The sequence below is a fragment of the Takifugu flavidus genome, chromosome 11 (genome assembly GCF_003711565.1).
Source record: "Takifugu flavidus isolate HTHZ2018 chromosome 11, ASM371156v2, whole genome shotgun sequence".
Lineage (NCBI taxonomy): Eukaryota > Metazoa > Chordata > Actinopteri > Tetraodontiformes > Tetraodontidae > Takifugu > Takifugu flavidus.
In genome coordinates this window covers 8,361,627-8,389,490 of record NC_079530.1, presented here as the reverse complement: position 1 = coordinate 8,389,490, position 27,864 = coordinate 8,361,627, and the positions used below count along the sequence as shown (strand labels likewise).

At 44.8% G+C, this 27,864-nt stretch overlaps 2 protein-coding genes across 13 annotated transcripts; one reads left to right on the top strand and one right to left on the bottom strand.

Moving 5' to 3' along the window:
* Positions 1–2,199: 2,199 nt before the first annotated feature.
* Positions 2,200–23,653, bottom strand: sertad2b (SERTA domain containing 2b). Of its 11 annotated transcripts, none has more exons than XM_057046894.1 (3): positions 6,480–11,334; positions 6,359–6,448; positions 2,200–5,961 (listed from the first exon to the last, which is right to left on the bottom strand). In XM_057046894.1, the coding sequence occupies exon 3, from the start codon at positions 5,955–5,957 to the stop codon at positions 4,683–4,685; it is 1,275 nt and encodes a 424-aa protein (XP_056902874.1). In that variant the 5' UTR covers positions 5,958–5,961; positions 6,359–6,448; positions 6,480–11,334; the 3' UTR covers positions 2,200–4,682. The 11 variants fall into 11 exon arrangements, 5 of the variants coding, with proteins under 5 accessions (XP_056902874.1, XP_056902873.1, XP_056902872.1 ...); XR_008952584.1 differs by lacking the exons at positions 2,200–5,961; positions 6,359–6,448; positions 6,480–11,334 and adding exons at positions 20,315–20,706; positions 21,710–22,379; positions 23,255–23,623; XM_057046893.1 differs by lacking the exons at positions 6,359–6,448; positions 6,480–11,334 and adding an exon at positions 23,255–23,545.
* LOC130533464 (alpha-internexin-like) lies at positions 14,123–27,832 on the top strand. 2 transcript variants are annotated; one of them, XM_057046898.1, is made up of 5 exons: positions 14,123–14,752; positions 25,850–26,080; positions 26,153–26,680; positions 27,133–27,257; positions 27,329–27,832. In XM_057046898.1, the coding sequence occupies exons 1-5, from the start codon at positions 14,750–14,752 to the stop codon at positions 27,519–27,521; spliced, it is 1,080 nt and encodes a 359-aa protein (XP_056902878.1). In that variant the 5' UTR covers positions 14,123–14,749; the 3' UTR covers positions 27,522–27,832. The 2 variants fall into 2 exon arrangements, with proteins under 2 accessions (XP_056902878.1, XP_056902877.1); XM_057046897.1 differs by lacking the exon at positions 14,123–14,752 and adding an exon at positions 25,071–25,442.
* Positions 27,833–27,864: the final 32 nt, after the last annotated feature.

Sequence of the window (27,864 nt, the reverse complement as noted above, 5' to 3'; positions counted from 1 at the left end):
TATTCTATCAACCTACCTCACTTCATTGTATTGCACTGTATGCACATTCATGTCTTTGGCACCTTATTTACCCCGCTTTTGTTTTTTTGCCTTATTTATATGTTTATTTTATGTTTTTTTTTATTTCAGTTTTAAAGCACAATAAGCTAGAGAGAAGAGAAACAGTATTTCGGTTCATCTGTATGTTCAAAACATGGAGTGAATTGACAATAAAAGTATCTACCTACCTACCAAAAGAGTTTGCAGTTAACCTAAAAGTCTACCTGAAAAGACAAAACTGACACACTCTCCATCTTTTTTCCTCTATATGTGTAGATATTGATTGTTTTAAGGTACAGCTTTATTTAATGAACACACAGGTTCGTGACAAAATGGATCTGGTATTTTTATTAAGTTTTTCAAAGCCTCTGTCAGCACCATGGTCAGCGCTCTGCGCATCCTAGGGGGCGCTGTTGTTTGCTCCTCTTCATCAGCGCTGAATGAAACAAAAAAATAATTATTTCAAAGAATCTTGCCTTTTCAGAATATAAAAACCCAACTGAATAATTCATATGGAGTGTTACTTTTAGGGAAAATATTGTCTACGAGATGCGTCCGCCACAGTTGCACGTCTAAAATTCAACCAGCAGATGGCGCAAATGCTATAAGGACCCTTGGGATTTCATTTAAATTTGATTTGATTTTCATTTTCAGCTGAAGATATTCTTAGGGATAAGAACCTTTAAGATGCTCATTCAGCTATATTATTTTTTTGCATTCTTTCCTTCAAGTCCATGATGATTAAAGACGAAATAACAACAAAAATATAAAGTCCTGGAAGAAATAAAGGTTATTTAATTGTAACTAGTAATTCAACCAATTTTACGGATAAGATGTATCGATGGGATGATAGACTAGTTGTATAATTTAAAAAGAGATCAATAGAAATTGCATTTTTTGTAATAAAATGAATCGCTACTACAGGATATTTGCTGCCATCTAGTGTATAAAAGCCGCAGTGCACGTAGATAAAAATGATGGTTCTTCAGTATAGAATTTAAAGTCATTTTGTTAATATTTAACAAAATATTAAATTGCGATAAAAAGAAAGTTCTGTTTGAATGACAAATGAAAATGTGCGATGGTACTCATGAGTACCTACGAGTAAACAATCCATCCACATGCCCATCTTTTCATGAGGAAAAATTGCGCCAAAATCACTGCACATGTTGCTTTATTTCATTTGAAACTGCCACACAGTCTATTTGTAATGTGTCTTGGTCTGTTGTTGACTCGGTCTACGTATCACTGCGAAAATAAGACGATTTGTTTTTCAGATGTTTTGGGATATTGAAGGGGGAAAAAAATAGAAAGGAAAAAAAAAAGACTAACGTATTTTGTAACCCCGAAAGGTTGTGAAGGAATTTTAAACTTGAATTTTAAAACAAGAGTGTTGCAACAAAAGCTGTGCTAACTGACAGAGAAGCAGCCTTCTGTCTCACTGTGGTGGTCTTTGTCCTCGCTGACCTTAGCGCCGCTGTTGCTAAGTTGAGCAAAACTTTCCCTCCCTCCACCAATAGAGACAGATTGTCCCCCTTCCCCTCACAGCTGTGTGGCCTGAATGCTGGAAATAACCACCGGCCTGCGGATCAGGAGCCTTGGCTGCGTAACAGTGGCAAATGTTGGCCCCACGCCGCTGTCAACAAGAAGCAAAAAGGCCAAAAACAGAGAAAGCTGCAGGCTGCAGAGGCCACAGTGGTGCCTGGTGAACAGAGAAGCAAAAAACCCAGCAACAAGGAGCCAATGTATCAGACACTAACCATTTTACAGACTCTTGGCTTATATAGTCTTGTTTTATGAAATCAGATTCAAGTATGTTCCATTGTGAAAAAAAGAAGCCACCTTAGAATTCAAACTGGAGCATCAGAATAACAAATGCAAATGCATTTAAGAGGCAGAGTGGGCTTGGTTACAAGAATCCGTTGTTCTATCACACGTCTGATCTCCAACTCACTTTGTTGGCAGCTTCAAAAGCCGCTGTAACTGCTGCAGATGGCAGATATTCGAAAATCAAACATTATGCTACAGCACTTCCTGATTGGCTCGTTCTCTCTTTAGCTCTGTCACCGATTGGCCCAAGCACTTGTCAATCAAGGCAAAAGGGCGGCAACAGCCAAAGGGTCACCCATAAACTCATAGTAAAGACACAGGCAAGCAATATATTTTCTGTATTTTATTGTATGTATATATATGTATATATACACACACATTTGTATATATATATACACACACAACATTTGCATGTATATATATTCCACATATATAAAAAACTTACAAAAGATATCTATATATATCTATCTATCTATCTATATCTATAGATATAGATAGATAGATATAGATATATATATATATTCTCCCAATTCAGTAATCATTTTCTGTGTTCTATTGCATAGAAAAAGGCACAACTCTGAGTTCTGTGTAAAATACAGCCTTTTAGTCTTGATTTTGACCATCTTGACGACTTTGAGCTGCCGAACACTCGGACAGCGCCAAAAACAGACTCCGTAACGAACACTGATCCAAAGAAAAAAAGTCTCTGGGGCTTGATGTTGTTCATACTATGTACATGGCATTTGGCATTGCAGAATCTGTGAGAGGCTTTGGAGTCTTTGACATCTGAAGGTTGTTGGTGACGAGTATTTGTGTATTGCTGCGTGAACTGCTAGCCTTCAACTGGAACATGACAGACAGAAAGAAGAAAAAAAATAGTACAAAACATATAAAGCTGTGGCTGTAACGCCACCAAATTCCATGACAAAGCAAGAAAAAAAAATAGATAAACAAAATAACTATCTATGTATATAAAAATGGCTTCCACCCATAATTCCGCTCAGACACATTTCTATCCGAGGTACATTCCACGCACGCCTGTACACATTTACAATCCAAAGGTTCACTTCACATCAAAATAAATATATTTACACAGAAAAGGAAAAATACGAATAAATAACTTCATTGACCAGAGCAAGAACAAGCACTCCAACTCAAACGTGATGACAGAAAAAAAAACAAAAAAACGGTCGTCTATAAAAAGTATTAGTTGGTGTTTCTGTCTGTTCACACGTTCTGCTTTGGATTCACTTCGAGGCGTTTTCCCTCCGTGAGCTGAGGAAAGGGTGAAGAAGGGCTTTGTAAGAAAGTTGCCGTTTTCTCAGTGACATTTTCATAGTTTGAGTCTCACACCAACACACAGCAAAAGGCGGGTTGCCAAGTCTCGCTTTTGCTGACTCACTGCTGTCTCCCTGAATACAAAAGGAGACATTTTCCAATGTTTTGCTGGGAAGGAACAACGAAACTAGGGGAAAAAAGGACTGTTCAGCGCTGTGATGAGCTTCATGGCTGGTGGAGCCTGGTGGTTATTTAAATCGGGGAGAAAAAGTTGATTAAACTGGTGTCCGAGCGGGAGGGATAGCATTAGCGGCGTCGGCTATGACGCCGCAGAAACTGCCCCTTAATAAAACTGATAATGGAGAATGTGACTGAGAGGAAATCCGGACGCTGAGCGTCGTCAGTTCCACCCAGATGACGCGGTGTGTTCATGATGTCCTAACGTAGAGCTGCCAAAGGTGGGAGGGTGTGGTTCGGTCCCACCTCGGGACAAAGGAAGCATGTGTAATGAACCCTGAGATCTCTGTAATACTGAATCTGTGCTGTAATTTGTCTCCGTTGTCCTTTGGAAAATAATACTTTGTGAGACGGCTGCATTAATGGTTTTAGTTGGGTGGCGCAGCGGCGCTCATTTGCATTTAACTGAAGTGAAGCGCGATAACCGGCCCGTGTCTGTGTCGATGTGGGGGGGTGGGGGGGCGTTGAAGTGAACTCAAAGACAACGTGCAGAAGAACAGACGTCTTCATCAAACAAAGGGGATGTAATTTGCAGCTAATACCAAAGCATAATTATAGAGCCAAGCTAACGCAGCACACTAGTAAAACAACGCGTTTCTCGTAAAAACCTACATCACTCGCCTAAAGAATAAAAAGTATCATCTGTAATAAGATTAAATAATTATCATTTGATCGTGAGAAATTACCTCAATAACTTTAGAACAATAAATTATAAAATACATGAAGGAGCGACCTCTGTGGGCTTCTGATGTAAAATGAACTTTAAAAAAATACTGTAAAAAAAAAATGGAATTGAGTAAGTGGTCATTTTTTGAAAGGCACTCATCTGTAAAAAGCTATGAATTCAGTGTGCACGTGTTTTCAGTTGTATTTCTAAAGCTGTATCCCGGCGAGATACAACAGAAGGACTGTAAAGTCCTCCAGAATGAGGACAATCTACAGGCCCTAATTTGTTTTGTCTATCTACAGTTTCTTTTTCGGGTTAAGGCTTAGGTTTGGGTTAAAGTTTTCAACTGGGATTAGGGAATGAACGGAGTCGGTGGAGGTCCAACAGGTAAAGAAATACAAAGGTGTGTTTCCCGGTTACTTCGTTTCCATAGGTGGAAAAGCGAGCACAGTGCATGCACAGTGTTGTTTAGTAGTTGTCATAGTAGTACTGACTGACATCACCACTGATGTTTACAATTATCGATTCGTTAAGAGGATTTAAAATATCTATAAAAACCCCCCCAAAAAAATGAGAACAGTCAAATTGTTCCCGAATCTTTCATTCCAGTCTGCTCTCTGAGGCGGGCGAGTCACGAGCCCACCAACACCTCCATGATGTGGTCCAGTTCTGTCAGATCCATTTTGAAAGGCTGACTGGCTGAAACCTGGGGGGTGCTGCCGCTGTACGGCGACGCCAGCGATTTCAGGAGATCGTCTGCTGTGACCAGCGGCGTGAGCTTAGTGAGGCCGCCGCCCGCCGCCGCGCCCACGGCGCCGCCTGTTGTACAGGGGTCGAAGTCATACATGGACGTGTCGATGTCCGCAAACAGGACATCGTCCAGAGCCAAGTCTGAGAGGAACCCGGAGGGGGAGGAAGAAGATGGCGAGGAAGGAGTGGAGGAACCGTCTATTAAGCCGCCGGGAGGCAGCGCGGGCAGAGCGTCCATCATTCGGATTTCAGCGCAACGGCTCTCTGCTAACGAGACGCCGGCGGGCTCTGGTTTAGCGCCCGTGGACCTGCAGTCTCTGGGCGGGCCTGTGGGCGAGGGTGAGCAGAGGGCTGTTAAGTGGGAGGACTGGGCGAGTGGCGTCAGAGCTGAGGAGGTAGTCGCGGTCGTACAATTAGATGCTGCTGTCCTTGTTATGGCTGTCGGAGGGCCCACCTCCATGTCACTCAGAGCAGAGGGGAAACCGTTGGACGAGGCGTGCGGGGGGGCTCTCGAGGGCAGAAGTGCCAGTGGTAACTGTGGAGCCTGAGCCGGGGGAGGAGAAAGAGGAGGGGTGGGTGGAGACGGAGCGCAAAAGGCTGAATCACCACCGTCCTCTTCCAGTAAAGAGGCTGGAGTCAGGCATGCATCCAGAGGGGCGGGGCAGGCCTCCACGCGGACGGGACAGGCCTGGGCTGCCTGGCAGTTAGGAGGCACCATCGGGTGGGGAGAGGGTGGAGGGGCAATCATGGGCATCAGCAGTGCAGAAGGCTGGGACGCCTGCCCCGTCCCCGTCATCACGCCAAACGAGGGCGGGGCCTCGCGGAAGCCCTCGTCCATGGGATCGTCAGGCGGGGGCGAGGGCGGGAAGAGCAGCGGGCGCAGGGAGCCCTCCTGCTTGAGCTCGTCCTGGATGCGTCGCAGCATGTTGTTGATGAGGACGCGGCGCTCCAGTCTGGGCTCGCCGAGCGGACGCTGGCTGTACAGCTTCATCAAGGAGATGTTGAAGATGGTCTGCCGCTGCAAGGTGTACGACACCTTGGACAGGCCGTCCGGGCACAGGCCTAGCCCCCCTCCTTCCACCGGCACCGCCAACGTTTTGCCTTCCAGCCCCTCTTCATCCTCGTCCAACTTCCGCTTCGCGCCTTTACCAAACATATATCTGGAAAGAAAAACACAGACACAAAACCAGGAGGTTAAGGATGGACCGGAACCGAGGAACAAGAGGATTCGGCTTCGTTTCCACTTTATTTGGACTAATGATTTGACGTCTTGTGGCTCTGCTGGCAGCTGTAGGTCTCAAGAGCGGCAGCTTAACTGGGAGGATTCAAAAAGCAGCTTAAACACAACAAGCCAACAGGGATTAAAAAAGAAAACATACATTGAAACTAACGGCATCTGGAGTTGGAGGCTCGGTGCTGCATACTGAACGCACACACGTGCATGCGCACAGGCCTGGCGCAGTTACGTAATAGCAGCGTTCCATGTTGTGCCACAGGATCGTAGGGCAGATACACCCCCCGCACCCCCCCCACCCCCATTCTGACTGAATTACTTACACTCTTCAGACGGCATGAACGTCCATATGAACCGGCTGCCACCGTCCTGTGTCACTGCTATAGATTCAAATGCCATTCTGCCCCATCAAACTCAACCCGCCACTTCATCTCCACCTCTCACAGCCGCGGCGCAGCGCTCGTAGGTACGAGCAGGTCACTGCTCACAGGGGCTCGAGTCGGGCGTTTGCGGGCCGGATCTACGCAAAGTTCTCAGCGGCGGGGGAACCGACCGGAGATGGAGAAAACGCGGGAGGAGCTGAGCCGGCAGCGAAAGAAGCGAGAGACGGAGAAGGAAAAAGAATGTAAAGAAAGCAAAGGAGAGGAATGGCTGCTGACTGTAATCCAGGCTGACAGGCTCGTGAAGCCAGTGGTGCACGCAAAAACACAGACGCGCATGCGCGCACGCACAGCACATGCATCTCTTTGCACACATTCTCTCTCCTGGTCTCTCTCACACACACACACACACACACACACACAGAGGAAGTGTAAGCTGCAGGCCCAGTCACCAGGACTGGTTGGTTGCCATGACAAACAGAATCAGCTGGGAATTCACCCACGGAGATGACAAAGAATTGGATGGCGGAACAGGAGGAGAGGAGGGGATGGGGGTGGAGGGGTGGAGGGGGGGGGGGGGCTGATGGCGAGCAGGAAGGAAGATGAAAAGGAGGAGGAGGAGGCAGAAGCAGGGTGGGAGAGAGGCTGGTTTAAAAAAAATGGTGGGAGGTAAAGCAGCAACTTTGCCTCCTCCCTCCACAACTGCTGTGGTGCCTCTGAGCAAGGCTGATCTTCATCACCGGTTTAGCACACTTTAATCTATATTATGCACATTAAGACGTTCTGAGCCTTAGATTTTTATAATTTAGCTTTAACAAGGGGGGAGGGCTGTTGCGTTTTCTAATAAATATTCCATTTAGATTTTCAGGACAGGAAAATATGTGACTGATTTAATTTGTCTGCTCAAATTTTGGGCCCTGATTAAATGTGGTGATCAATCAATGAAATTCTTTGACGCCGATTATGGGATTTAAAAATCCTGAAAGGTATTTTTGGTCTTTCTGTCACCGGCAGCACCGAGAGACCGCTCAGATAAAATGAAAAGCTGCTTTCAGAGGGGAACGGGGGGGCTTCAAAAGGCATCGTCGCAGCGTTTCTGTGCGTTTGGTTGCAGCTGTTGGTGGAACTTCGAGGAAAATGGCGAGTCGTGCCAAAGAGAAGCAGAGCAGCAGCTCGTTTCAAAGCAGTTTGTGGGTTTGTGATTGAGAGGCAAAGCAGCTGCACATGTCTCTCCCTCTCTCTGCCCCCCCCCCCCACACCCACCCACACACACACACACACACACACACACACACACAGAGTAAAGGGCTGACATACCAAAACGGCCCCACCCCTAACATTCCACTTCATTATCCTTCTCTTCCCTTCCCTTTTCCACCTCTCCTCTCCTTCAGCCACCTTTTTAAAGTCCCCTCCTCCATCAAAGTTCACAGGTCCAGAAGTTTTCTTTCTGTTTTGAAAGTCGGTGCTGTAAATGATATTCTTGGATTCCAGAATTTAACCATTTAAACGCTGCAGCAGAAATGTCGCCATCAGATTCCTGACATTCCTCGGCGGTGCGTCATAAACTGAGCCTAAACTGTTTTTTAAAGCCACGACAGACGGACAATCCCTGATTTGCAGTTTGTATTTAAAAAAACAAACACTTATAATGGCCCAGATTAATTATTACCATGTTCATCAACACTTTAGAAATGATTCCAAATAAAAATCTAATGAAATTAGATTAAAATTTGCTTTTGATGAACAAAAACAAAAACATCTGCAGCACAATAAGATGCAAATCTGGGTGTCAAAATTAAAGTAAATGCTCCTGCTCTGCCGAAAAGGGAATACCTGACAGCTTTCTTTCCATTTTCCACAATGTTTGTCATCATGTTGGGAAAAGCTGTTGTTAAACGTACGTTTTTTGGACGTTCATCAGACGTTTAGAAGCTTTAGAAATCATTAGCTTCTATCTATAAATCAGATGCAAACTGACTTATAGAAAACAGACTTTCACAAGTCTGCAACATACACCAAAACACGGCAAAGAACTCCAAACTCAAACGTTTGTATCAGGTGGCGATCTCGTCTCCATGGCATCAGGAAATGTGTTTTCTGGTGGTCTAACAAATAAAAACAGGTGTAAACAGCCCGTCGTGCCCACACACAGATCAGGGTTAAGCGGTGTAGTCCAGGAGCTAGCAGGAGTGTGTCGTCTGCCGTAGTGCAGCACTGGTGGATGGACTCTGCAGTGATATTATGATCCTGTAACAGGATACGCGGGTTTCCATGCCTGAGCTGCACATCTACCCCTCCCCCTCGACTCTTCGTTGGGCTATTTCAGGTTCTCTGGATGCACGCTGCACACTGCAGGTAGATGAAGGCACTGCTAGCCTGGCACCATATCAAAGTGTCAGCATTAAACACTTGCGTGCATGCGGATTGCTTATCCCACCTTCTCTGCAGCTTCTGTGTGCAATGCAAAAAGCTCTGCATCCACGGATGATACTCTGTGTGTGTGTGTGTGTGTGTGTGTGTGTGTGTGTGTGTGTGTGTGTGTGTGTGTGTGTGTGTGTGTGTGCCTTATATTTAGGAAAGCAACACTTAGCACTTAGAGTATACTACTATGCAAATTGTGCTAATGCTACTTCTACTTGGGCTTGTTCTGCAATGAACTCGGGGAAAAAGTGTTCACTTGACAACAAAATCAGAAGAATTTAGACCAACTCTGTGGTTACCAACCTTTACTGAATAAATAAAATAGACACAAAATTCCAAACCCTTCCATTAAACTGGTGTTTATGGCAATATTAGGAATAAATCAAGTTTGAGCTTCTATTTAAACACTGATTAGCACTTTCAACATGGAGTTGCAGTGTGTGTGGTGTGTGTGTGTGTGTGTGTGTGTGACAGATCTTACAATGCTCACATGACCAATCAGCTGAGTATCAGACGGAGAATCCACTACCGTTTCCTTGCGTAATGACAGACTGGTGCAGGATTTACTCTGTTTTTAATTATAATTTGAGCTGAAGGTGAAACCTACAGTGTTTCCTGATTGTTTAAAACTAAAAGCCCCTGAGTTCATGTTGGTTTTTGCACTGCCTTTATGGCAGTAACAAGTTAAAGTGACATTACACACAGTGTGCAAAGAGCAGTGCGAAGGTCAGAGGAACGCAATGCTGTCGCCACTGTTTAACCCTTTAGCTTCACTCAAGCAGAACAGCTTTTTTCTTCACCAACAGCTGCAAAATTTTGTAAAAATACATCAAAAATGCATAAAAAGTAGTGTCGCACAAGGTAGTGTACCTAAAAGCTTAAAGATTTAGAAGGCTTTCCTATTTCTTTCTGCAAGAATGAGTCTTAATTCTGAAAAAAACAACTCGGAACAATCGTTGAATATTTTTCTAACTGAATAATTATGTTCCAAGTTGTTTGTTCGGCAAAAAAATATATTTTTCCCTAGCAATAAAAAACAAAAAACAAGAAGCTCAGCAAGAAGCTCTTGCACGGCTCAGAAATGTGAATAAAACACCAAAAGCAGGAGGGACAGGAAGTTGTGCTTTTCCTCCTTGAATAAAAAGTATCATTTCATATCAGCAGACCTACGCAGGAACGTCAGTGACAAACACGCACAAAGTATGTGGGCGTGTGCCAGTCTCAAATTTCTTGTCATCGGTATCATACTAAAACATGCCTCCCTCTCTCACACTCACACACGCACACACACACACTTAAGCCAATAAATAAAAGTCAAAAGAAGTGAGCAGATTAAGGTCAGCAGACGTGTTGACATGTTGCCGCTCTGTCCACCGGTACGCCGCCTCCTCCACCCCGACACCGGCCCAGATGAAGACCCCGGCATCCCCGTCCGGTCACCTGGGTGTCGTGGGGGAGTCCACCTTATTACTGCGGTATCCGTGCACCGTGCTCTTACTGCAGCAAATTCAGCTGAATTACCACAGCGCCCACCTCGTTCACCAGTGTCATCATCTTTACTGCAGGCAGCGGCACCATTATTACTCCAGCATGATCCTGGTGAGGGCAGCATGGCCGCTGCACCCACCGTTAGCCGCGCTGCTACTACAGCTCATCCGCCTGATGCAAAGCAGCCTGTGCATTCAGCCCTGACTGGGTAATTAAGCAGTTACAGCTGTGTAATTACACCATGAAAAACCTGCTTATACATGATGCTGCAAATTTTAAAAAAAAATCCAAGTAACGTCAAAAGTATGATCTTTCCATTTCAGGCGAGCATTAGGATTTATTTACGCTGATGGACATTTTATACGATTTAACTCCGGTGGACATTGAGCAATGCGATCGCAGGAGGGCCTAAAAAACACCCCAGAAGAAAGTCAAATGTTTCTGCAAACGAACCTATAAAACGACGATAGAGCGGTAGCGCGGACGATGACAGTGGAACCCAGACACTTGCACCGAGGCCACCGTCAGAGCGCCGATCCATCCCAATCCTCCGGGTGCGTGTCTCCACGTTTGCGCACGTGTTTCTATATTCTGGCTTTATCCAGCCTTGCAAACTAAATTCTCAGCCACCGTGTATCACCGTATGTTTGGTTAAAGGCCTCCAAAGCGTAGAACAGACAGGGCGCACCTCCCTAAAAGTGTGACATCACACGACTTTTAAAAAGCTGCAATTAGTCTTTATGCTTTGTCTTTATCATTCATGCATATTTGAGTTCCTACGACCTGTTTTATAAGCACTGACCAACTTAAATCTCCACATTTTAACACCTTTTCGGCTCTGCGCACCCCACCAGCAACCATAAATGCACCTGTACTGTCTCCAGCACCACCCACCTGACGGTGACACGCGAGTCAGCGTGTCTTCAAGACCCCTGCAAAGCACCGTTACTCATTACTACCCTGTTTCATCTCCTGGACTCTTCTCTTTGGCTTTTCCACCAGCCACTGCCATCATCTGCTCACCCACTGCAGCCAATCGTGTAGCCCAGCATCACATCTGCATGCACATCTGGTCTGATCCGACGTTGTGGGTTTCCCATCTATACAGCAAAGAAACTTCTGCAGGCGGTGCAGAGCAGCACCAAAGTGGCAAAAGTCAGGAAGAAGCGCTGTCCGTCGCTCCAGGAGCCTGATGAGGTGTTATGAAACAGGAGGCCCACTACTGGTCATACAACTGCAGTCTTAACACACAATCACGTCCAATTTCCCCCCGGAAAATGTCTCTCAGCAGGGTCAAACAGCCAGTGTCACCCCCGAGAAAGACAAAATAAATGTGTTTTGTGCGTCTCTTTAGAATCGGAAGGTCCGACAAGTATCACGTCTTAAGCTCCCACCGTCAACAACACGAAGTAGGTCGTAAATTTAAACGGGGTCAAATTACTTTTTGCAGAGGAAATCGTGATGGTGAGTGGCGTTATCGACACCGACCGTGTTCATTATAGCGGAATGTGAAGTATTGCAGGTTACCGAAAGGGAAAGAAGTAAGTTTATCAGACTTTTCTTTGTTGTGTTAACTCAGAAAGCGGGTCATCCTGCCTTAAATATTAATTGGAGTCGATACGGACTCAAGTAGAACCAGAACGAGCGGCGGTGAGGCCAGATATTACCCATTAAACGCCAAAACTTTTTCATCCGGACGCCGCTGCCCACACCGCTAAAACCGCAGCCTTCGCCCCGTCTAACGCCGAGTTAGCTCCGTCTTTGCCTCGTTATTCAGTCTATCGCTCCAGCGTGGAGGAGAGAAACGGGGTCTTACCACATCCAGGTCCACCGCAGCTCGAAACAGAAACATGGAGGGTATTTAAACAGTCCCGACGTGTACAGAGGAACGGGCCGTCCTGACTCCCGGAGACTCTGTCACACAATGGCGCTGAGAGGAGGAGAAAACTGCCTCCGCTCACAGGAGCTGCGCCGCCTTCACGGGCTGTCGGACATACCTTCGCCGCGGACTACACGTGCGCGTCCGTTTTACACCCATGCACATTTCGGTGTAAAATTACAGACACAAACTATATTATGAGAGTGACACAACAGTGTGCACAGAAAACCCCTTGCGCTTCCTTCCATGTCTAACAGAAATTTTCCGGAAGGTGATGTATTTGATTGGAAAGCCAGGCGCGTAGTCTTAATGCTACCCGTTAAATTAATCTGAATAATTCTGGGTGTATGCGTTTGTTTTTCAAGGTTCATTATCTTAAAGGAACGATTATGTACTCTTAATTGTGTTACAATGCTGTAACTACTGGCTTGGGAGGCTCGATGGTGTTTGAGTGTTTAATATTGCGAGCTGTACTTGAAGGCAGCGGGTGAAACTGAAATTGAGCAGCTGCGTCTCGAGAAGTGGCGTCGTAAGGTTTGCCCCGCCTACACACACACACACACACACACAGACTTGAACAAATACAGTACATTAGTGGAGCCTTTACAGTCTACTTCTATTCATTTGTGTCAGTCCAATCCAAACCTTGATCCAAACTTAACCCAACTTTAACAAATTCACACTTCAATATGGTCCCAGTCATTTTTTTGTCCTTAACATGGGTTATTTTGGCTGGTATAGAAGTTGGGAGGTGCAAGATTTTAGTACTGTTACTGTTTACTGTTTGGATCTAATATCCAAGAGTCTACTCTTTAATTGAGGGATTCGCCAATGGGCCACTTCTGATTTTGGCAAGTTTTGTTTGCCATAAGGTATTGTCCAGTTTATTTATTTTAAAATAAATTTTCTGTAGTTTATGTCACAAAACAAGAAATTGAATGGGACACACCATCTGGGTGGGATCACCCCCATGAAACTGTGACACTTGGTTGGTTCCATATAGCCCATCTTTTCCAAGTGTAGTGAAACGATAAGCGTCAGTGAAGATGGATGGAAAGAGACCAGAAGGGGCTTTAGGGGCAGGTTGGGGGGAAAAGGCCATTAGAGAAGGTTGCTGTCAATGTGCAGAGTTCACATTTTTTAAGAAGACATAAGCGGAAATTGGGTAAGGGAGAACAATATGTCGTGGTATATTTTAGGTTAGCAGAGTTGCTCCAGGTTTTTATCACCTTATGCATGAATTTAAACACTTTTTGTGATGCAAGTAAAATCCACCTTTAGTGTAGTATGCAGTGGTCTGAATTTTTCCTGGTTTTTGCTCTGAGAGGGTCTGAAAAATCTGCAGCGTGAACATTTTCATTCCCACCTTTTCATTAAAATGTCTGAATCTTGGTAGGATACCATTCTCTTAAGAATCAGTTTATTCTATCATTGTGCAGGAAAGCAGCATTAAAGCCAATATGGCACCCAAAACTGGAAAAGGTTTTCATTGCACAAGGAACTCAAACGGTAATAAAATAGTTTTAAAACCCTGCATTAAATTAGATTAGCGAACACTTCCCCCTTCCACTGGTGTTCATTTGGAGTCAAAGTATGTTGTGAACTTGTGCATTGGAAAAGCTCTGCAATCAAGTTGTAAACATAGGAAAACACTGTTGCTATAGTGACAGCGACGCACAAATTTTGCCTGTACAAAGTTAAATGCAACAGGAAAAAAGGAGGTGTTTCAGAGTTAGCCAGTTTAGCCAAAAGTATACAGATTAATCCTACCGTAGCTAATTTACCTAATGTTACTGTCAGCACTTAGAATCCATCGGGGCTGAGGAGCTATTTTTAGATTTAATTTCAGCATAGAAACGTAGCAGTGAGGCATTTTTCGAGCTTCCTACGCTGAGTGTGAGGCAGGAGCAAGATGGCCGCCATTAAAATAATGACTATTAATCTTCTGGACCCTCGTTTCTGGTGATGCCACATAAACCACGTTAACATCAGAATGAACTGGCAGCAGGGGTTAGCCTAGCTCTGAGCCTGGCAGCGACGCTAGCTTCAGCATTGAATGGAGGTCTGATTTTAGTTCTGTGTTCATCTCTCTGGAGTCTGAGTTGAGTCATGAATGCAGAGCAGAGAGGAGGGATGGCTCTAAATAAAGATTTCAGGTCAAAAACAGGAAATGGCTCAGTGAGCAGGGAGGGCAGGGCCATAGCAACACCAACTGGAGAGAGCTGCACCCACATCTCTCCCTCCCTCCCTCCTTCATCTATCTTTATTTATTTCATCCTGGCTCTTTTATTTTCCCTCTCCCTGTGTAGAATCTGCTTGTTCCGTGCCTCGCTGTTGCTCCGTCCTCCAGTCTTTGTCTCTCACTCTGCAGTTCTTTCCCCAGCTTGCCCAAACATTTAATTGATTCTGAAGGTTTGCTGGATTTTCTGGGACGACATGACGGTGAATCAACCAAAGGCATCAGAATCCACAGTGATGCGAACAGGAGATGAACTCCATTGTTGAGTTGTGTGCGTGTCACAGAAAGGACGTAAGCCTGACTCATGGTGAGTTCACTCGTCACTCCAACCACACACAGCAAGTTACACCTTTGAACCCCCACATGGCACAAAAACCCCTGTATTTGTCGTCGCCTGTCATCTAATATTCAGGGGAGTTTGCTGTACAAATTCACCCAAAACCCACACAAAAGGAGCAAATGATTCTGTCATCTGTTAATAAAACCGAACCTGCGAAAGCGTCACATTAACCTTTTACGTGTCAATTAGCAGAACAGTTTAACCGCCCAGTGCTAAATAAGAAATATTAACGGTCATAGTTGCTTTTGCGAATTAAACTCCACAGCGGGAACGTTTGTTGAGGCATCGGGACTTACAAGTTTCCTTAAAGACAACGTAACACTAGACCCAGGATTAAGTTTGGCTTCTATATTTCATAGTTCTGCACTTTCTGTACAGTAATCAGCAGAATTAATATAGTCATTTTTAATCATGCAGAGTAATTTGTAACTTTTTTACTTAGGTTTAGGTAAAAATAGCCAAACAGAAGAACACAGAGAGAAAAACATAGGCTGAGACACATATACAGTATATATTTATTGTTTCCCAGTAATTTGGAAGGTATACTAGTCCTTAAATGTATTTTTGACTTACACATACGTGCACAATTCCTTGAGTATAAATGCCCATTTCAACAGTATTCAAGGGTTGGAAATATTTAAATATCTCACACTTGACAGAATGTACTGAAATAATACTTAAATAAATAATCTCAGGTCTGTTTTAAGATAAGAGTGGAAGGAAATGTTAAAGTTTTCTTACTTCTTCTTTGGTATAAATAATAAAGCAGTTAAAGCTTTTGAGCATTTAATCAGACATGTTAAAAACCAATAAAAAAAAGGTGCATAAAGGAGGAAAGGGCAGACAAATGTGAGGGTGCTGGCCGATTTTTGTGTGAAAGGGCCACCGGAATATTATTAATACTATTAGACATGGGCGTGGTTCAGCGTGGAGATAAAGGGGAGGATGGGGAGGGGGTCCACACCAAAAACACCCATCTGCTTTCTCTCCCATTCTCTCTCTCTCCCCCTGTTTTGTCTCTACCTCCTCCTTCTCTCTCTCTTTGTCCCATTGTTCGGAGCATCCGCCATCCTCCCAGGCTCCATCACACACACGGTCAGGTTTGCTATCAATAAAGTGATGGATCCATGATCGGTATCGCAGCTCCTCTGCTCACGCGCACACAAGCACCCTGCAAGTTAAGCAAGACTTTGATCATTTTAGTCTTGGAACTCTGGAAAATGACGACACATCGGAGCTTTTTTGTCTCCTCAGTGCAACAGTTTGGTTTGCTAGCCACTAGTGGTAGTTACTAGCTACTACTGGTGTGTATTTAACATAAATCATCATTCAGGTGTTAATTTGAATTTCTTGAGTACGCTGAGAGAAATGAAACAATCTTTGCTAATGAAAAGAGCAAGTTTAATAGGAAGAGGTCATTGGAGTGCACAAATACCGGGAAGGTCGTGCAGACACGTCTCAGGACAGCGTGCAGAGTTGAATTTTGGGTTTTTATGTGGTGCTGATCTACCTGTTTGGTCCAAACTGGAATCACAGCTTAAGCACCTCCCCCGATCAAACTAACCAGGGCTCAAACAGATTGGGAGGGACATGATCCTGACATTTCCAGACGGTAAAACCAAAACCTCACAGTCACATATTAATAATGCCATTGGGGGTCATGTCAATGATGGGGGAGGTAATCCAGCGAAACAAGTACAAGACAAAATCAAAATCTTATGGTAACATGAACACACCAAAGACGCATCAAACAGCTGGTTTAATTGGAGCTAGTGAAGTGTTGGAACTCAAACTTCACAATTCCTTTAATGACACCAATTTAGGCCCCTTGCACAAAAATGCATGTTGCAACAAGAGCAAAGTGTATTGAAAGCAATGCCATCCAACTGGGTGAGTCAAAGAGAGACAACGGGAAACATGAGTTGGAGGAATCATTTATCATTCCTGCTGGGTGGTATCTGCAACAATGCTTTTTGTTGGTGACGAAGAGCAGGTTTAATTCTCCAGATTGAACCCGCTGAAAGAAACCTCATTAGCCTCTATTTTCAAGAAGGGGCCTCCTTAATTTGATGATTCACATTCTGGAGCCTTTCGGATGCAGCTGTTTGATTAAACTGGATTCCCCCTGTCAAAACAACACCTTCTGTGCACAAATGGAAGACCTTAGCCATCTAAATGGAAACTATCAAGAGTGCTCCAAATGAAACTTTTCATCTAGGAGCAGGCCTGGCGCCTTCAGCACGGACTAAGAACAGGGGCGAGAGACATAGATGAGAATGAGAGCGAGGGAGCGGGAAGGAGGTGTGTTTACTCATGGCTGTGTGACGCCTCCAGTGTCAGGTGACTTACAGGAAAGAAGTTGTTGTTCTCTCTTTCTCTTTTGCACTGACTCTCTTGGTCATTCCGCTCTTCTTTTTTTTCACCATTTCTGAGACGAACTGGGTTTGTGCTGCCAAGCTGCTCCTTATATTACAGCTAATTGTGAAATACAAATCAACAGAAAAGCAGGTAAAAGCGCTTGTAGCAGATGATCGAGGTTGAAATTTGCTTGCTGAAAAATGCTAAAGTTCCAACGTGGAGCACATGATGCAAATCAGTTAAACCGGCCAAGACATTAAGAGACACTGTAATAACCACATTAGACATAGAACACAATACGCCGTTGTGTGCTTTAATGGTTTTTGGCTCAGAGCTATGTGAAAAGGTTTACTCCAACCTTCCTCTGCGTGTGTGTGTGTGTGTGTGTGTGTGTCTGTGTGTATCCATCCATAGAAAAACTCCTTTGCCACATTCCAGTGAGACAACTCACCAATAGTCCAGATGAGACAGAGATACTACTGTGTCCACTGGGGGAAAAACTGGGGGGAAAAAAGACACTGATGGTGGAGAATTCCCATAATCTGACATCTATGTTCGTGGGCCTCAGATTTAGCGCCATTCTGAGGAGTGCGAGTGTTCATTCACACTGTAAGTACGGTGGTAGCTATCTTGGCAAAATAACAGCTGCTTTGCTGGTGTGCGCGTAGTGTGCTTCCACTTTCACGTGGTTTTTTGGCCGTCTCCCCTCTAACAATGAATTCTGCAGTCAAACTGAACCGCAGTGTAAACTCTGTAGAGGGAGATCCTGTAGTTGAAAACAGGAAGGTCATTAATCTTCCACAGAGAGCCAGCAGCCTTTAAAGAAGCAGCCTTCTCAGTTTTTCCAGCCTTTAGGCAGATTCGACCACGCCGTACACACAGGGTTTAAACTCTGGGGTGTGTTTATAATTATGTGTAAAACAGTGGAGTGAAGTTGTGGACAATAAAAAAAAAACAACTGATCAAGCAATTAACACAAAAAGAGAGAACATTCAGGTGTAGACAGCCCTAATCGATCTACATTCCCATCCTATGGTCATGAGCTTTATGTAGTAACCAAAGGAATGAAGTCACAAATACAAACAGCTGAAATGGGTTTCCTCTGCCTGGGCGTGGCCTTGGAGAGAGTGGGAGGGGCTTAAACAACTGAGAGCAGAGTACAGCTGCTGCTCCACTGAGTACAGAGGAACCAGCGGAGAACGTCCAAGCATTTGGTCAGGATGTCTCCTGGACTGGGAGAAGACCCTGAAACAGAACCAGGACACCCTGGAAGGTTTATATTTCCCATAAAAGCCCTCGAACACCGCGGCGTTCTTCCAGAAGGAAGATGCTGGGGAGAGGATGGTCCTCGCAGATGGTAAATGCAGGTCACCAATTCATCACAAATCTGACACACATATGCTGAGAAGATGTTTTGGGAATCTTTGGCTTCACCTCCGAGGAACTCCTCCATCATCCATTAAGAATCAAGGTTTAAATGTCCTTCAGAACTTTTGTGTTACCTTAAAGTTTTTGAGCTTTCTCTTCTCTTTTCTCATTTTCCCCCAAAAAACTGTTCCTGTGAGGTTTAAGCTGTCTTCACAAACCAGTCCTGAAATTCCCAGACCCTTTTTCGGGCTACTTACGCACAGAATTGAACTTTAATGAGATCTGTTGTGTTACTTTTTATGCACCAACACAACCACAACAAGTTCTGTTTGCCCTTATTTTTTTAACACATATGTTCCTCTGTTTTTCCCCTCAAAATATTTTTTTTAGCAGAGCAGAGTGTGGACAAAGGACTGGGTGTCTGTTCTGGAGGGGGGTGTTGGGGAGGGGAGAAGGGTCTGAAGGGTTACGGGTGGGAGTCTGTTTACGAATGTGAGTTTGTGTATGTGTATGTGTGTGTGTGTGTGCGCGCACATTCATCTACATATTTCTCTGCATGTGTCTAAGAACACGCATGTTCTCATCGGTTAGTTAACCGGTGTGACCGTGCGTGTGTGTGTGCGCGTTTGTGTGTGTTCTTTTGTTTTGTTCTGGGTTGCCGGGTGATGGGACCAGCTGGGAGGGCTGAAGCCATTCACTTCCCTTCTGCTACCCTGAAGGCAGCCAGCAGAGAGAGTGGGGTGGGGTGGGGGGGTGAAGGAGGGATGGCACAGACAGAAAGAACAAAATTTGGTAAAAAAGGCAGCGGTGCACGAGTGTTGGTAGAGAGTGAATGAAGGGATTCATCAATGGAGGTGTGTGTGCGAGCGTGCATGGGGTTGTCAGGCTGAATCGTGATAGAGCAGCAGAGCTTACTCAGCCTGTCGTCCGGGTGTAGGAGGGCAGCAGCAGCAGGGGGAGAAGTGACAGATTACTCTGTGTACTCTCAATCTGAATGACTATTGGAATAAAAAGGTTTCAATGTGGGTAAACAACAGCTAACTGGGCTCCAAAATGTAACAGATAGTAAATGTATCATCAGATTCACCATTTGGGACCGATAAATGGATTTAAAGTCATATTCCAGGACTGCAACTAACAACTACTCTCTTGACTTTAATTCTGTTGCTGTTTGCACCACTAAAGTTGAGCACAGAAGCATTTGGACTCATAAAATTTTAGAAAATTGTAAAAATTACGAAACATTTTTCTTTGTCCATAATTCTACTTGTCTTCAAAGCAAATAAACTATGAAATATTTACATTTTGAAGCAAAAATATATATGTCTATTGCCTTTTAGTGGTCTACAAGTATCTGTCCAGCAACCATGTCCAGGTTCTGCATTGTAACCTTTTTAAATGTATTCTGGACTAGAACAACGGCCAGGTCGGATCTAGAACTAGATCTGATCGATTCATTTAATAGCAGCGATTAAATGTAGCGACATTGCAGCTGTGCTACCTTGAAACCTGGCATTTCCCATCTGGTTAACCTGCCTGGTTAATCTGCCTAGATAAGGTGAAGATTTGCCACCAAGAACTGCAATAGAAGCAGATCTGGTGCAGAGGGACTTTAAATTCAAACTTCTATCGCTGATAAACACACCGCTGGGCTTAGCACGGCTAGTAGATGAAGCAGACAAGCCAGTTTATCTTGTTTGGTGGACGTGTAAAACAGCAGCGTTTATTCAAAGTGGACTTGCAGAGAAGCTGCTAAATACGTAGAGAAGGAGACGAAACATCGAAACACATCTACACACAGGATTGTCGTATTGGTACAAAGTATTTTATGTTATCATGTTCAGTTGTGTGATAACTGCTGCCCCCGTGTTGTCTTTAACACGCTACAGCTACATATCGTGCATATTGGTGAGCAGGCAGATATTCCCATCAGGAAACCAATTACAAAGAGACATCACCACTGTCCATGAAACAGCAAAAGTCAGTTGTATTTAACAAATAATTTAATTAATTTTAAAAAGTGAGTTAAAGAGCAGGATGGCAACAGGACATATACCTATATTTTTTATGTTTTTGGGGCTGTGGAATGTTAAACTTTAGTCCTTTTATCAAATTCAACCAAATGGAGGAGAACACGTGAAGGAGAACGTCTCTGTTGATCCACCTTTGGACAAATCCTTTGTCCAAATCTGCACCTGAAGAGAAGAGGTGGGGTTTTATTTGGCTCGGTGCTGACCCCCTTGTGACTTGTTTCAGTTCAATGTTTTTTATGATTCTCAAATATATTTCACTTCTGAGCTATAATTATATATATTTATATTTAAAATGTTGAACTTATTGTTGGTAGCAACTCTGCAGTCATGTAAACTGAGCAGTAAATCAGAGAAAAGAGTTAATTTCTTCTTCACCTGAGACAGTGTGAAATAATAAGACTTGAAAAGAGGAAAAATGAAAAGGGTCGATGTAGTGTAGAAAACCTTTTTACAAAAGAAAATCAATGGAATGGTGAAAATGGAATCAAATCCTTGACCAATCAACCTGAGATCCTCCTCAGGTTTATGTGAGCAGCTCAAATCTTTTATTTATAAGTCATTTAAAACTAAATGCACTGTGATAGGTATCATAAATAAACTTAAAATTGTACTACAAAAAAATGAATCATGTTTAAAATAACAAAAAAGCAAAGTTGTTTCTATAAAAAATATTTATTAATATATAGTTCTGTTGAGTCTAATTGTTGCAGTAATGCTGATTGAAGTCTACAAGTACTCCAGGGTAATTCTACAGTCAGGGAGGAATTACTGTACTTGTTGGGACGTTTCACTCATGTGCTTTTAAAGGACCCCAACCTCTCCCAACTAGGGTCTCACAAACAACACTTTGCCACATCAAACTGGTCTCCACAAGCTTAATGTTAGACTTGGTCCCCAACAGGCACCAGAAACATAAACACATACACACACTCATTTTTTGGGAGAGAGAAAGAAGGGAAGGCAAAAAGCTGCTGCCTGTGCAAGTAATGAAAAGGAGGTCAACGTCTGAAGGGCCAAGGATGTGGTGAACCCTTGGGACTCGGTACACGCACACACACACACACACACACATTTCTATCTTTGTGAGGACTGTCATCGACAGCATGCATCCCCCAGCCTAACTTTTACCTTAACCTTAGAGCAAAGTCCAAACCTTCTAACAGACCTTTTGGGGTTGTCCTCTTTATCCTTGGGCAGCAGATGAACAAGACAACAAGAGGTGGTTTATGCGTGCACAAAAACCGAGCCTCCGGATCGACAGATCACCCCGCCGACAGGTGAAGCTTCAGCGGATACCTGCTCTCTGGGAGCAGATAGCAACATGCATGCGAACCAACGCTAGTCCTCCTGGGAGATTATTGCGCGGTGATGCTATCGTCGCAACCCCTCTCCCACTGTCTATTTATAGTCCACAGAGCGCTCCCTCTCTGTCTCTCAGTCTCCGTCAGATTCTCCACGCTGAGTGCCAAATGCATTAAAAAACAGGAGGTCGTCAGACACATTATATGGCAGTAAGCAGAAAAAAAATAGCACCTGCTCAACAGGTCAGGAGAGTAAACAAAGGAGCTGACAGGTGTTTCCAAGCCTGAAGGCTGCGAGCCCTGCAGATGGAGGTGGCCACCAGGGTTGATACTGCCGAATGTCACTTTTGTGGGTGTCTGATAGGGTCAGCAGGGGCCAGCAGCAGAGTTTAAGTCAGCCAGATGGGTTGTGGCATCTGAGCGCTGGGCCAGGAGCACAGACCAACCACAACACCTTAATCTGGATTAGCGGCTAAATTAGAAACCTGGTTGTTTGCGTAATCTGTCGGACAAAGTTCTGAGGGCCGTCACGGCCTGTTGACGAAGGGAAAAGAGATGAGGTCAAACAAAGAAGCAATAGCGCTTTGAAATAATTGCACCCTCTATCAAAGACAATAACATATTTGAAGCAGCCAAAGTTTGGCTGCATTCACTTTTAGTAAATCTGTTTTTAGAGAGTGAAAATAATAAAATAGCCTTCATATCAGGGACAATCTCGGGCGAACATCAGATCCAAAGAGCAGCAACGGAGCAGCCGCAGATCATGTCAGTGAATGTGTGTGTGTGTGTGTGTGTGTGTGTGTGTGTACGTGTATGTGTGTATGTGTGTGTGTGCTTATGTAATCTGGCCAGCAGCAGAGTACACGCGCCCAGGAGCGGTGTGCCAGTCCCCACCGTCAGGTTCGTGACTGTCTAGACAAACAGAAAGTTGTTGCCTTTCAAATAAACTTCCAATCCCATAAAATAAAGTGATTAATCAACCAATCCCTGAATCCTACATGTGATCAATACGGCGACAACACCTGCTTCATCTTCCACGACTCATTCAACGCAAGGGCGCTCTAACTGTACCCGTTATTTACATAAAAAGAACACATGCAGTTACACATGTGGGTGCTATCTGGGTTTGCTTTTAATCCACAGCAGCCATAAACAGCAATAGAACTTTAATAAGCCACTATTTTGCCAGAGGACCATGGTTCTGCCCTGTTCAGGCGCAGCGTAACGGGAATTCCATTCGGCGCTTTTCCAGTTGTGAAACCTCCCAATGATGTCGTCACACACGTAAACATCATGTGGATGCTGCTTTGCGAGACACGTTTGAGGAGATTCAGAAGGTGCCAACATGCGCGTGTGTAAAACAAATAAGAAGTCAGACTGACTGGCGGAGCATCAGTTTGGTCACTCACCCTGTATGGCAGATCTGTCCAGCACGGTGTAGAGCAAGAAAATACACCGACGAATGGTTTGGACCTGTTCTTCTGTCAGAGAATCGTGATGTTTCTGATTAAATCTGAGACTTTGTGATTACATCCGATGGAGTGCGGACGGGATGGGTCCACCGTCTCCACAGTCACAGCCGCTGCCAAAGCGAAGTCAAGAGCAGGCAGAGCCGTGCTGCCTTCAGTCAGCGTAGGAATAATGAGTATCCACCCCTACGGACGGGAAAGATTAAACAAAGATTCGATCAACGATACAACTAAAATCATCTTCCTTTGTTTTCATTTGATAATCACTGATTAGACTCTTTGACTTCAAGCATTCACCGCCTATATGTATTGGAGGACAGGTGAGTTTATTGATTACAACGGTCCGTGAAGGCAACCAGCGGACAGCGTGTGACAGACGGGTTATGCGGTGACTCACGGCTGAGTCAGGACGTCGTGTTCCGCCCACTGTCGCGGCGGCGGCCAATGGGACCCGCACAGTTTCGGTCCACGCACGGAAAACGCACACATGCCGACTGGGTGTGCGTTTTAAAGGGCACCGAGTGCCGGTCCATATTGACCATTAAAAGACAAGTGGGCGTGGTCAGCGAGGCGCCGTCATGAATAATTGACCGACTGAGTCATGTGACTTTCTAGTTTTCAGATAAACGCACCGAGTCTACAAATAACCCCGATATTGACCCCACCGAGATGTGTACAGATGAGAATAGGCAATATTGATAAAGTTATTAATCAGAGTTACGCACAGATCAGTGTGACTAGGACGTATGCTACACAGGCCAGCATAAAATTCAGATTTATCCGAAATGCGTGCTTTAAAAATATACTAAATCACACTAAAATTGAGGTCTTTGTTGACCGTTTACAGGTTGAAGTCAGTAACTTCTACCATCATTGTCCTAGAGAGGAAGAATAACCTATAAGTTCCTCTATGATCTCTTAAAATTAAACAGGAAATGGGACAGTAGGTGACCTCATAAATTCAAATTTGACAGCGTGGTTATCCTCTATATTTTAGCTTCATAGAAGGAAGTGACGAGAGTCGTGATGCTGATATTCTATATATTTTCAAAATGTTTGATAGAGTAAAACTATCTACATCTAATATAATATACGAATACATATATATAACATCGCGTAAAAAGTGTAGACTTTCTTGATATACAAATGTTACTTATATTTCTGAAGTCTCTTCATCTTATCTTCATTTTTGAGGGTAAGAAGTGGAGGAAGAATCAGGGACATTGACTGACCCCTCCTGGGAATATGACGTCACTGCAGGCTAATTACCGAAGGCATGATTGCATAATCAAATTTTCTTAAACGTATTGCAAGATGCAACAAAAAAATAATCCAACCTACGCTGGCAGTTATTTTATATGGTTTGTGCATTCAGGTACTCGATCTTAAAAAAAAATCTGCATATATACTAAATTATCTATCAGAAAGCTTTTAAGAAAAATAATTTGTCACTATTATCTGACCAGAGATTGAAAAAGGCCTTTTTGCCGACTCATATATGTATAATAATCTCTTCTCTTCACATTCAAACGTCAGCGCTTCGGTTATAGTAACAATGCGCCCCCTGCTGGTGTGACGGGAGAAACAGGTGACGCACCAGGTGATGCTATTCGGACAAATCCATCATTCTTCCTCACAAAAGTAGGCGAAAATATCTGAACTTTACAATGTCTTCCACTTTTTGGTTTAATGAGTGTTGACATTAAACCTATTTTTGTAGTTTTACTTCACTGTGTAAAAATTACAAACGCAGTTTACCTGTTGTGCGTGAATGGTTCGCTCCACCTGCGGTCTATAAGCTCCGGTAAAGCCCTTTAAGCGCCTCAGTTTTTATCTGAGACTCGGAGCCAGCATGAGCCTCGGAGACCGCTACACGCAGTCTTCCTACCGGAAGATTTTCGGGGACTCTCTGCGGATGTCCGTGTCCTCCAACCGAATGAGCCGCGCCACTTCGGGGCTCCGTGCCATGCCCCCGTCCCACAACAGCACCGTCAACATGTACCGGAAGGTGGGCCGGCCCTCCGGGTCCTTCACCCTGATGCCCGCTGAGTCCCTGGACCTGACCCAGACCTCCGTGGTGAACAATGAATTCAAAGTCATTCGAACTAACGAGAAGGAGCAGCTGCAGGTGGGGACACGTGTTTCTGGCAGGTTTGGTTTTGGACTGTGTGTATGAATTAGATGATTTTAGCACATTAAAGGAAGTTTCATCATCTTTGATGAATTCACACAACTCCCTCCGGATGTCATTACTTCCTAACACCAAACATAAATATCATAAGAAATCCTTGTCTGTCTGATTTTTTTTTTTTAAAAAAAAGGAAATGTGGATCTTACTCATATTTTGCCTCTTTCCCATTATCCCATCAAACTTTATTCTTATTCTGTGATGAATTGCCAAATGTCATTACAGAGAAGATATTAATATTAACAGCACCACACGTGTTTTCATTGAAGATGCACTGTACAGTAATTATGAAAGCGCATTTTCCTCCGTTACAGGTGCATGATTGTGTTTACTCTTGTGTCGTTTAGGGCCTGAATGACCGCTTTGCCATGTTCATCGATAAAGTCCGGCACCTGGAGCAGCAGAACAAGGGGCTGGAAATGGAGCTGGCGAGTCTGCGGCAGAAGCAGAGTGAACCGTCGCGCGTCGCTCAGCTGTACCAGCAGGAGTTGAGGGACCTGCGGTCGCAGGTTGAGGAGCTGAGCAGGGATAAGAACCGCTACCTGATCGAACGGAACAACCTGGAGGACGAGTTTCAGGTAAAACCGGTGAGGGGGGGTTGGATCAAGATTCGGAATTCATTTTCAGCATTATCACTTGTGTAACTGCAGAGGCTCAGTGTGAAGTACGAAGAAGAGATGAGGGCGCGGGAGGAGGTGGAGCAGACCTTGAGATCCTTCAGGAAGGATGTGGACGACGCCACCTCTGTTCGCCTGGACCTGGAGCGCCGTGTGGAGTCCTTGATGGACGAGATCTCCTTCATGAGAAAGGTGCACGATGAGGAGATCCAGGAGCTGAGCAGCATGATGGACGCGCAGCAGGTGTCCGTGGAGCTGGAGCACTCCAAGCCAGATCTCACCTCGGCGCTGAAGGAGATCCGCAACCAGTACGAGTCCATCGCCTCCAAGAACCTGCAGTCCGCCGAAGAGTGGTACAAGGGCAAGTTTGCCAGCCTCAGTGAACAGGCCAGCCGGAGCAACGAGGCCATGAGGGCCAGCCGCGAGGAGCTCAGCGAGTTCAGGAGGCAGCTACAGTCCAAGACCATCGAGATAGAGACCCTGAGGGGGGCCAACGAGTCTCTGGAGAGGCAGATCTCAGAGATGGAAGATGCCCACAATGCTGAAGTCACAACCCTGCAGGTGAGCGGTTCGATTATTGATTATTGTGCAGGAGAAGTGGGAAGTTTGTTCTTCTCTCCATCATCATCCACTGTTGACAATGTTAATTCATGCTGATGTCTCCCAGAGCAAAACTCTTGTGCCACACTTGTTTCTGGCTTTACCAAAATCCACCACGTTCTTCACATTAGAGCAAACGTGACCTTCAGTCGGCCTGAGTCCTTTAGATTAAGCCTCTGTGGGACTGAAACAGCTCTGAGCAAATTGCTCCTTGCATGTTTATCAGATTAAGCAGTGAGTTGCTAAATCAGACCCAGGAAGGCTTTCATTGGCTTTTTAGGGAAAGTCAAGTTAAGCCCCAAAGGTTAAGTAAAGGATAGAATCACACCTCGTGGCCGAGAGGACGGCGCCCTCTGAGACAGATGAAATATGGTCTATCTTCATGCCTTTGTCCTAAAACCTGCTTCCTGCAGGACACCATCAGCCAGCTGGACGCCGAACTGCGGAGCATGAAGGGCGAGATGGCGCAGCACCTGAGAGAGTACCAGGACCTGCTCAACGTCAAGATGGCCCTGGACATCGAGATCGCCGCCTACAGGTGCCAAGCTAAACTCCCCCCTCGCTCATTTCAGCGGCCTTCCTTCCTGACCTTTCTTTGGACGCCTGCAGGAAACTCCTGGAGGGGGAAGAGACCCACTTCAACTCGGGGATGTCATTCGGCACAGCCAGCTACGCCTACCAGCCCCCCCGAGCCTCAGCCGGGCCGTCCAGGAGCAGCCAGAGGGAGAAAGACGGTGCCACCAAAGAGAGCTTGAAGGAGAGCGGCGAGGACAAGGATGAAGCGGACATCAACTCCAACTGAACCGAGGCAGCAACGTCAGCAGGATAGACGAGCACAGACACCAACCAAGGCTGTAACAATCAACCATCACAGTTTGAGCTCCTGGAAAACATCGAAACCCCCTAAATCTCCTCTTTTAAACCGTTTGCCGCTACCATTAATTAATTCTAGCACTTTAGTAGAAAGACACGCGCTGTACAACAGTGCTTAAACGTGTAGCTCTTTTTTATTAGCTGTGAAGAGTCTATGAATCAAACGGTAGTCGCTTCACCTGACTGCAGTCTCCATGGTAACTGCCATTTCACCTGCACCCAATAAAAGTTGAAATCAAACTGCCTTCCTCGTCCTTTTAGAGTCAAGTTTG

What these genes read in the sequence shown, in the direction of transcription:
- sertad2b (XM_057046891.1), bottom strand. Translation starts at nt 11,427, where the DNA reads ATGGGAAACCCACAACGTCGGATCAGACCAGATGTGCATGCAGATGTG. An exon ending in TACACGATTGGCTGCAGTGG is followed by an intron (nt 5,962 to 11,350) that starts GTGAGCAGATGA and finishes TTTTCTTTCCAG; the next exon opens with ATATATGTTTGGTAAAGGCG.
- LOC130533464 (XM_057046897.1), top strand. Translation starts at nt 25,167, where the DNA reads ATGAGCCTCGGAGACCGCTACACGCAGTCTTCCTACCGGAAGATTTTC. An exon ending in ACGAGAAGGAGCAGCTGCAG is followed by an intron (nt 25,443 to 25,849) that starts GTGGGGACACGT and finishes TGTGTCGTTTAG; the next exon opens with GGCCTGAATGACCGCTTTGC. An exon ending in ACCTGGAGGACGAGTTTCAG is followed by an intron (nt 26,081 to 26,152) that starts GTAAAACCGGTG and finishes GTGTAACTGCAG; the next exon opens with AGGCTCAGTGTGAAGTACGA.